General features: G+C 40.4%; 1 protein-coding gene across 1 annotated transcript in view; it reads right to left on the minus strand.

The window, feature by feature from the left end:
• Nucleotides 1-8,478, minus strand: part of fmnl2a (formin-like 2a) — a 199,709-nt gene extending 191,231 nt beyond the window's left edge. The window contains 1 exon segment of the mRNA XM_052029894.1: nt 7,844-8,478. Coding sequence (XP_051885854.1) covers nt 7,844-7,960 — 117 coding nt within the window. The 5' untranslated portion in view covers nt 7,961-8,478.
• Nucleotides 8,479-11,434: the final 2,956 nt, after the last annotated feature.

Genomic DNA, 11,434 nt, shown 5'->3' on the forward strand with positions numbered 1-11,434 from the left:
GGAGGAGTCAGGGGAAGCATTGTGCTGAAGTACATGCTGGATCTAGGCAGACAATGGAACTCCTGTAGCTTGCAGATACAGGTGCTGGAGAGGAAGATATACTGCAACACAGTCAGCTGACCACACTGATGGGAGGAGCAAGTAACAGAGAGCTTGCTGAAGCAAGTCCAAAGTTTAAAAAAAATCAAGTGAATTTGAAAGAAGACCTCCCCACTAGAACTTAAATTATAAACATCGTTTTTTTTTAGAAAAGTAGAATACATTTCCCTTTTCTTTGGGCAAGAATAGGTTATGTTTCACAGATCACAATACAAACAGGCCTCCCTTAGTTAATAAAAATCTGTAATTCTAACAATTGGGACTTCTGTAAACTGTCTTTTTAAAATATAACAGTAGTATTCCACATTAAAATTTAAATAACCCCTAGAAAAGCTCATCCAAACTTTTCTTTGTTTGCTGCTTGTCTTTGAGAGTTCATACTCATTTATATTTGTGAATCCTTTGTGTATTTCTACTGAAGGAATATATTAATGGAGAATCTCAATGGCATATTACTTGACCAGTCATGCTTATACCAGGAGCAATGCAGCTTAAGACTTGAAGTAATGTCTTGATTGCTTACCTATGGACTCAACAACGTTAATTTCCTGCTCCTCAATCCTGCTCCAGTCGCACCTCAGCTAGGGACAGTCGATCTCTAGTCTCTGTGAGGGCAGTTGCTGATAGTCTGTCCTTTCATCTTGGCAGGTGGTTAAATTATAGAGGCAGAAAGTACCAAGCAAGTCTCCAGAGAAACACCTCATGTTGCTAGAACTATTTCCCCAGCTGCAGACAGTGCAGACATCACCTGTTAAAACTTGGACACCGCTCTACAAATACTGCAGCAAGGTGATGTTGTGCTGAACTGCATTCCCCAACAGTTTCACACTTCTCCCAGCGGCAGCAAGGCTACCCGACATGCTTTCAGAGAAAAAGGGTGTTGAAGAGGGAAAGGAGCTTTGCTCCTACCAGTTAGTAGGCCCAACAACCACACAGAGGACCTAGTTTTTGATAGTACAAACTGCAATACAAAATTGCTCAATGCAAAGCAACAATGATACATTTCTAGCTACAACTCTGGTCAACTGGGCAGAAAAGCAGCAAATGGAAAAGATTCCACAGAAGCACAAGGTAATGTATCTGGAAAGATACATTACATATATTCATTGATTTGTAAGGTAGCAGGATCAATCCATAATGTGGTTAAAAATGCGCCACCAGGTGCTTTCTTTTATTTGCCAAGGCATGGAATACAAGAGCAATGAAGTTACGTTAGAACACAGAAGTCAGGAGCAGTTACTCAACCCTTGAAGCCTGCTCTGCCATTTAATACAATCGTGTCTGATCTGACTGTAACCTCAACACCACATTCCAGTCCACCTCTGCGTACAAGTTAGCCCCAACTTGCATACTGCATCCAGTCCACTCACCAAATACCAAGTAGTATGATTGCACTGGAAAGGGTAGAAGAGATCTGCAAAGAGTTCCCTGCACTGTAGACATGAAGAAAGACTGGATAAGCTAAAGCTGTTTTCTTTATAACTGAGGAGGCTGAGGGGAAACTTAATTGACGTGTAAAGTTGAGGGGTCTTGACAGAGTAAACAGTTAAGATCTATTCCCCCTAGCACTTTTAAAATAAATGATACAAGGATTAGAGGGGAAGTAAGGAAACATACCTCCCACCCAGAGAGTGGGAGGGGTCTGGAACGTGCTGCCTGAAAAGGTGGGAAAGGCAGAAACCCACATCACATTTTAAAGTATTTGGATATGTGCTTAAAAGAATCATGATCTGCAGAGCTATGAACATAGTGCTAGAAGGTGGGATTAAGCTAAGTAGCTCTTTTCTGAGCAGCACAGACAAAATGAGCCAAGAGGTCTCCTGTGTTGTATATTTTCTATGGCACTACTTTCACTCTGTGGCTACATGCAAGTGTGGTTGATAGAACTGGAAAATTAATACTCTAACCTCCCTTAAATAGCTTATAATTTGTCAACTAACCTCCTGTCTTAAGGAGATTTGGGCCACTTATAGCAAGAATCAAAGTGAAATTGAAAATAAATTTGGACCATTGACGGCAACATATTCCTGATGCCAAACAAGGCAATTCTTCAATGCCTATCAACTGTAAAAATCTGTTGATGAATCACCAATTTCGAGGACATTAGCGTGGCTGTTTAACAAAAGTAGCCTACTTTTTAACCAAGTTTGACAAAATTCACATCTGATAAGTAATACAACTAAACTATCCTTCACCATCACAATGCCTAACTGGATGTCTGGTTAATAGCAGTATTGACAATAAAAGGAATTTGTTACAGAATAGAAAGATGTTCACAAATACTACCTTTGTTGTGCACACTGGATCCGCGTGGGTGCCAACATTATTTCACACCAGAGGAAAAAAAAATGAAACTGAAATCACCCAATCTTATATACAATCGTGATGCCTTTTCCAGCTCTAACTGCAAGTTAAAGCTACTTCACTGGCTGTAAAGTGCTTTGAAGCTCCCAAGGTCATGAAAGAGATCCACTTAAAGCAGAAAAAGCTTTTAATATGTCCTAACAGTGAAACTATGGTCAAAAGGAATCGTGGGGCTGATTGAAGCTCAAAGTAGGAAAGCCACCCAGTCCAGATGGAATACATCTGAAGCTACTGAGAAAAGGGGAAAAAATGTAGTGACAAATATGGGGGTAATACCAGTCAGAGTATTTCAAATCTTACACCTGTTCGCAAGGAGAATTAAGCAGACAAACTACAGGCCAGTAAGCACAATGTTTGTAATGGGAAAACTTACAAGTACAACAATAACTGGCTTTGGAAAAATAGGAAAGTAAATGGAAGTCAGCAAGTCAGATTCACCAACCTAATCAGAGCTCTTAGATGAATTATTAGAGAGGATGAATGAGGATAGCACAGTTAACAGCATGCACCTGGACTTACAAAGAAGTTTGATGAAATGCACATAATAGACGGGTTAATAAACTGAAGTCCAGGGGATTAAAGGACAATGGCAGTACAAATATAAAATTGGCTAAAAGTCATTAACTAGAAATAGTGGTGAACAGTTTTATTTTCAGACATAAGCAAAATTCAGACACAGGTAATGATCTCCAAGAGCCAGCATAACATCCACAACTCCTGCACGTTATGGACCTTGGCTTGAAGCAAAATTTCAAAGGTTGGAAACATGACAAAATTTTGTGACAAAATGTACACAATGTTCTAGGTGGACTTGCTTATGAATAAATCTAACCTCTTAACTATACTAGGTTAGTCAATAAATTATAGCTTATTTAAGGGAGTTGGATTATTAATTTTCCAGATCTATCAAACACAGAGCAAAAGTGGTGCCATAGAAATTTTGTACTCAAGAACGAGATAGTGGCAGACGTGCAGAAACAAAGCAGGATGAAATTTAACACCAAAGTGCAATGTCTTCTATGTTGTAGGTGGAATGAAAGAAAGCAATCTAAATGGTACAATTTTAAAGCAACATGGAAACAGAGGCCCAGGGTCCACATACTGTAGGTCCAGCCGCCTTTAGAGATTGACAGGACAGTGCTTTTTTTTGGAAAGAAATAGGAGGAACAGTGTGTGAAGCAAGGAACTTATGTTAAGCTGTGCCTTTGCATTACTGGTCAGGCCTCTACAGGTAACCTAATATTGTTCCCAATTCTGGGTAACAGACTTTGGAAGGAATGTTAAGGCCTTGGAGAAGACGCAAGAAAGCTTTACGAGATTCACGGTGTGTAGAGACTGCAGAGTTGGGATTGTTTCTGCAGAGCAGAGAATGATATTCATAAAGATATAAAGTGAAGCTTTGAGAGTAAGTCAAGAGAAACTTTTTCCAATGGTAGATGTGAACAGAATTGAAGTTGTTTGACAAAAGAAGTAGAGACAACAAGTAGTAATAAACCACAACAAATTGTTGCAATTTGCAATGTAGTACCTGAAAGGTGACACAAAAAGCTTTATTGTTCAAAATAATTGGTAATGGTTCACAAAAAAAATAGAGGACTAGAGCAAAGAGCAGGATTGTGGAATTAACTAGAAACATCTACTCTAGAGCCAGCATGGGCACACTGGGCTTTATGGTCTCTCTCTGCTCTGCATCGTTCTATAAATTAGTTAGTTATAGAGCCTCTCTTTCCTTAAAACACCATTGAATTTAGATTCTAAGTAAACACCCAACTATGAAACATTACAACTCCGACTCATTAGTATAATGTTTCTTCCACAGATGACAATCAGCAATGAATAATGCAGATTGCAATGTCAAATTCATAGCCTTCAGCTTTCATACTTTTGAGGACAGAAGGAAATTTCACAGAATCTTATGCGATGAATTTCTTCAAGCAAGTCAAGATAAATTTGAATTTATTAAGCAACTGTATCAATCCAGCTAAACTCGGTGGGATGAAGGACCTTTCCACAAATTACCAAGCTGTGCTTGTATTAACTGGTTTTACACTTCTGGATTCCAGCAAAGTGAAGATGTCGCAGACCACCAAAGATAAATATTTTTCATATAAACGGAACAAGAACATCTTATCCAATCTGTTGTTTTAATGCTGCCATTAACTTTAAGCAACAACATTAAAATGACAGTCAGAGGAAAATGTTGACCATTTTGTTTTGAAATATAGTAATTTCAACAATAGAGACATCAAAAGAAGATCAAAGCACAGGAACATATCTGGATATTTATCAATGCCATTTCCACACCTCAAAAATATGTATATTTTCAGTACACATTCCATAATTCATTGTTTACTATCTTGCAAATGAAGATTCCGGAGAAGACACCAAAGACTTCATGACTGAATTTTTGGGGATTACTACTGGAAATTATTACCCTTCATGTTAATATGGCATCACATTTTTATCTGACCCACTTGCATTGCAAATATTTATATGAATATTATACATTGGAGCATTAATTTAAAAAAAACACTTTCATTTATATTTATTTATTTTAGGACTGCAGAATTCCTCCAGAGGCTTCTGACAATTAAGTACTTCTTCAAAATGCAGTCACTACTGTAGAGAAATATAGCAACCAAATATAGCAGATAACTTTGTTTTTAAAAAAATGATATTGGTTGAGTGATAATTATTGGCTAACACAATGGAAAAAATTTCCTATCTTCTTTGAATACTAATGGACTCCCCCTGAGAAGCCAAGAAACACCATCACGGCCTTCTATTGCCATATCTGGAATATGGTTTGAAAACACAACCTCCCTACTGCAAGAAACAAACGCACCATTCTAATTTCAAAGCATAAAAGCAGATAATTCCAAAGTGCTGCTTTCACAAGTGAATTATATTGTCTTTTGCATCTATGCATTATACCAATAATTCACAATTTAGAGAATCATTCAAGTATCTTTTTGTTTCTACACAGATTAAGGATTTTTTTTAAATGCAAGCTATTCCTAGTATAGAGGAACTACGTCAATCATTTCTATAATGCAACATATAATGCCATTTAATATATGGGAACTACTTGTAGGCAGCTATCCCATTACTGGGAAGTGAAAAATGAGACTACTTTCAATGTAATAAGAACAATACATTATAAAACTGTCCAAATGATGTGATTTTTATCCCAACTTATGAAACTAACCTCCCTTAGTCAAGGAAATTAACTGCAAAAGAAGTTAATTTAAATAAACTTTCACATTATCTACAAATGAAATTACACAACCATAAACAAGTTATAGTCATGAGGATGTTCAAAGTAGCAACCCCAGTCTAAATTAATGTGAACTGGTGCAAAATTCAATGTATATATGGAAGGAAATAATGACCAATATTTGGTTTGAGAGACTTGTTTCTTTTCCTTTTATCCAAAGAAAACACTTGCATTTTACGACATCCAGAAGCATTGTTTGAAGTGCAATCATTGTTATAATGTAGGAAATGCAATAGGCAATCCTTTTGAGCATATTGCAATAATAACTTTTAACTAATGTGAGTAAGGGTTAAACATTGGCAAAAATAACTCCACTGCCCTCAGAAATGCTAAATATGGGATTTTTCTGTCTACCTGAGTGATCAGATGAGGCCTTAGTTTAACGACTCAACCGTGAGGAAGTAGCTAACATACATCAACAGCGCAGCACTGCACCAGGATGTCAGCATAGATTTTTCTGGGCAAGACTCCGGAATAGTATTTGAACACACAACTTTCCAAGCCACAGCTGACATCTAAAGAGCAACTCTGAGGCAGACAGATTCATTTAATTATGATTCATGATGGTCAAAAGGAGAATAGTCACATCTCCTTTTCAGTCATCTAATGAGGTGGAAGAAGTTGGCAACTTCATTCACTGACTACTGGAGGAATGGAAAGTAAACAAGCACCTAACATACAAATACAAGGTTAAAACTTGCTTCACAATTGAGTATCAGGTTTACATCAAAGCAAGTTGTTCAGGACATTGTATATTAGGAAGTAATATTCATCCAAGTAAACTTCTTAGCCAATTGAACAGGGGATTCACACTTATCAAAATATCTGCACAGCTATCTTAGCACTAACGCTTAAGGGCGCTAGTAATAAAATAAGCTTTCCTACTGGGTGCCAATGAAAGGAAGAGAATGTCCCAATATAAGAGTCTATTTTATAACCACTATATCTGAGGATACAATACTAGTCCAATCAAATATCCAATGTCTCATGTCCAGTATCCAACATGTGAAACCTGTGAAAATGGTCACCCTAATGGAACACAAAAAAAGGGAAGAGCTGACATGCACTTAAAGTCTGCCCAACATCTGCAGAAGTGGAATCAGTTATAAAACAGTTCCTTTGGGCCTTTGCTTCAGTCTGCATCTTATGATCAAATCCAAATAAATTCTCCAATTACAACACAACTGTTCTGGATATTAAAGCTGCGTAATCTCCTTGACACCCACTCCAACCACCAGTTAAGTATTTCTCCCTCTCCACCTTAACCACCTATAATCAAACCAGCTATTCAAAATTCTTTTAAGAAATATTAAGAATTGAGACAGGAAGTTAGGAGCAATATACCAACACTTTCTCCTCAACTTACTGAAAATAATTTTTTTGTCATATAACTGGCACATGAGTATCCATGGTTACCAAGGATAAGTGTGGCCTTGGCCAGTCTGGATACACTGGAGAGAGCAGTCAACTCAGGGAACCAACAAAAATCCAAACTATTACCCCTTCTTCAAAAAAAATTGTTTACAAAATTCGTGAAACTGGAAACAGAAGGGGCCCCGCCCATTGTAGCCCAACCAGCTGTATATATCAACACACAGATACATTTCAGCCGGGGAACAAAAAAAGTTTCTGGAATGAACGTTTCCTTAATTTAAAACATGCTCCTGCTCTTCTCCACCGAGCTGCACACAGCACGGCCGCTTCATTTTATGCTTCCTCAAGGACAATCACAACGCCTGCAACAGTTCTCCCTTTTCCACACGCACACAAAGCATCAAACAAGTTTTGATGCAACCTTCACCTCCGCAAACCTTACTCTGCAGGCTTCGATGTGTGTTAAATGGTCAGCGAGCAGGATCGCTGAGCTTGTGTTTTTGTCTAACACACGCCAGCCTCAGATGTGAAGCATATGGCTCTTAACCCTTGGTTCCCTGCCTTCCCCCACCCGCTGTATAAACCTCATGGTAAGTCCACCAGAAGGGAGGTTAGTGGGGGAGTGGGGAGGGGTTGAAGGAAGGTAGCCACCGAGTCCGCCACGGTTCTCCGCAAACAATGAAAAGCCAGGCGACAGCCCGAAGTTTGGCAGCGGTGCCGAGTACTCACCAGGACCACGACGAAGCGCTCCTCCAGCTCGCCCGGCTCGGGCATGGGCACCTTCAGGGGCACGCTGTGAGCCCGCAGGTCGGTGTGCTGCGAATCCATGCTGCCGGCGTTCCCCATGGTCGTGCCCCCTGCTCGGTGCCGACACCCACCTTCCCTCAGTCCTCGAGCACACAATTAAAACGACGAGGAGAGGGGAGGGAAAGGAAAAAAAAATCTTCCTGCAATCTTCCCCCACACCCCCTCCCCTCTCGGCTGCAAGCGGCCACACTCTCTGGTCACTTTCTCCCGGCCCCTCAGCGGCCAACACGAAGCCGACAACGTGTGCAAAGCTGCCGGACTCCGCCGACCATCCCAGCAGCGGCTGCAGTGGGAAGCGCCGTCAGCCTCTCCACGCCTTCATTCTCCCCTCGGCGCCTCTCCCGAATCGCCTGGCTGACGGCGGCGGCTGTCGCTGCTGCTGGGCGGACGGAGTGAACCGTGCACTCTAGCTGCTACTTGCACAATCTAGGCACCACTCCCCGTGTGTGCAATGCATGATTCAGGTTTAGCGGTGCAGTTTGCTAATCCTGCTGCTCCGTGGACACAATAAGCGCTTTGATCCCAGACACACAGCCAGCCAGTCACCCGAACAGCGTTTGCGCAACAACGGGACTCGTCTGGGGTTGGTTTGAGGAGATTTGCTGGACTCTGGGATTTGTAGTTTTCTTGTTAACGTGCGGTTTGCCCAAGAGAACTCTAAGACACACCACATTTTGATTTGTTCTAACCCGATAAGGACGAGGCTTCGACATGATCATCTTCCATTTATTGTGACTTTTTTAATGAATGTTTCGTTTTTACCATGCAGAATAAAGTTGTGATTTTGTGCAGAGGAATTTTGATTGTTTGAGTTGTGATTTATATTCTGCACAGGCATTAGAAATATATTTCCTCTTCAAGGAGTAAGTAAAAACTTGCATGTATTTACAAGTTAGTGAATTTTGTACATTTTATAAATTTTATACATCGTTAGAGCATCCAAAGTGTCTGTCATAAAGATTTGCATTTATGTAGCTCCTTCACAATTCCAGAGTGTCCTTGCATTGTAGTTACAGTTGCAATGTAGACTCAGAGTTATATAGCACAGAAAGCCTTTCAATCCACCATGTTCATACCTGTAATCAAACACTCATCTATACTATTCCTATTTCCAACATTTGGCGCATAGCCAAAGCCATGGTGTTTCAAGTGCTCATCTAAATACCTCTTAAATGTTGTGCAAGTACCTGCCTCCACCAGCCGCTCAGGAAGTATGTTTCACATTCCAACCACCCTCTGGGTGAAAAATTGTTCCTCAAGTCTGCTTTAAATCTCCTATCCCTTACCTTGACCCTATGCCCTCTGGCCACAGACAACTTTGCGATGGGGAAAAGTTTCTCACTCTCTTCCCTATCTATGCACCTCATAAGTTCGTATACCTCAATCAGATCCTCCTACAGTCTTCTCTCCAAAGAAAACAAATGCAGCCTATCCAGTTTCTACTCATAGCTGAAATGTTCCTTCCAGGGGAACGTTCTGGAGAATCACCTCTGCGCCCTCAGCGGTGCATCACATCCTTCCTATGATGTGGCAACCAGAACTGCACACAGTACTCCAGCTATACCATTACACAGTAAAGCTATACCATTACTTCTTTGCTCTTATATTTATTGTTAAGGAAGGCAAGTATCCCCATGTCTTCTTAACTTCCTTATCTTCCTGTGCTGCTGCCTTCAGGTATCCTTCGACATATACACAAATATCTCTCTGATCATCAGTGCTTCCTAAGGTCCTATGTAATTAGATCATTGTGATTATATTAACCTTATTAGTCCTCTCAAAATGTATCACTTTACATTTTTCAGGATTAAATTCCATCCGCCATTGCTCTGCCCACCTTACTAACTCACTGTCAGCAATACCACCACTTTTCAAGTTATCTGCAAAGTTACTAATCATACCTTCTATATTTGCATCTGCATCATGAAGGTTTATTACAAATAGAAATGGCCCCAGTACCATTATCTGTGGTATACGACTGATCACAGGCTTCCAATTATAAAAACAACCAAGAGTGTTGCCCTAGCCAATGCAATCCTCACCACAGGTGTTCACCTCCATAACTAGGAGCATCAGAGATACAAATGCCATCTCCCGCCCCCCCCCCCCCCCCACCACCCCCTATGTCTAAATCCCTACATTTACAATTAGGTCTCCTGACTCTATCCCATTACTTTGACCAATGTTTTGAGAGTTCCTGCCACAGTGGCATCGTGCAGATAAGTTCACACTTCCATTTGATTTCTCAAGCATCTCAGGGTCAGCTCTTTGGCAAAGTTCCCTCGTATGGATTGACCAGGATACTGAGATAATTTTCTCATCCAGCTGCTCTCAATGTATAACTGAAGAGGCAGATGGCGACTTGATTTAATATATCATCTTAAGATGATTGTGGTTGCCAGCTGTCAATCATCCAGCCTCAGGACATCACCAAAGGAGTCAGGGATATAGGCTCAACCATTTACTGCTGCTTAATCAATGTCTCTCCTTAATGAGGTTATATATGGGGATGTTCACTGATTCACTTGCATTCATAACACTTCAACAAATAAAGCAATTCATGCCTGCATGCAGCAAGACTAAGATAATATTCAAGGATGGGCTGATAAATGACAAGGAACATTTGAGCCAAAGAATTGCAAAACAATGACCACCTCAAAAACAAAATCTAAGCACCAAACCTTGGCATTCAATGGCATTACTATCTACGAGTCCCCACATTCAACATCCTGGAGGTCACCGTTGACTAGGAATGCAATTGGATTAGCACGAGCACTTTGGCTGGGTATTCTGTGGCAAATGACTTATTTCTTGATATTCCAAAGTCTTTCCACCATCCACAAGGCAGAAGTCAGGATTGTGTTGGAATACTACCCACTTCCCTGGATGATTGCAGTTCCATCAACTTTCAAAAAGCTTGTCATCAAGTGGATAAATGCAGCCCACTTGATTGGTTCCCCAAAACACACCATGAACATTCATTTTTTACACCACTGCCAATGTGCTGCAGTGTGTACATTCCACAAAATGCACTGCAGTGACTCATGCAGGCTACTGCAACAGCATTTCCCAAGCCTATGAACTCTTACCACGAAGATGGACAGGGTGTGTGACTTGCAAATATATCACTCTTCCTTTCACTGGGTATCAATTCTGGAGCCCCCTCCCCAAGAGCATTGTGGAAATACCTTCATCAGGACTGTAGCAGTTCAAGGTGGTGACTCACCATAACCTTCTCAAGAACAATTAGGGATGGGCAATAAATGTCAGCATTGCCTTTAATGCCCAGATCACAAAAAATGAATTTAAAATGAGCCAGGAAATCAAATAAAACTGCACAGCACTATGCTGAAGTGTCCACCTGGAATATATGTTTAATCTGGTGCCATTGAGCCAAGTTATCATAGCAATCAACATTTTCAGAGGGGGGAAAGATTTTACTGTTTATAAGTATGAGGTGTCACATTTGGAAAGAAAAAGCAAGTTGAATTACATTTTCAATGGAGAGAGACC

This window comes from Pristis pectinata, chromosome 1 (assembly GCF_009764475.1).
Source record: "Pristis pectinata isolate sPriPec2 chromosome 1, sPriPec2.1.pri, whole genome shotgun sequence".
Taxonomy (NCBI): domain Eukaryota; kingdom Metazoa; phylum Chordata; class Chondrichthyes; order Rhinopristiformes; family Pristidae; genus Pristis; species Pristis pectinata.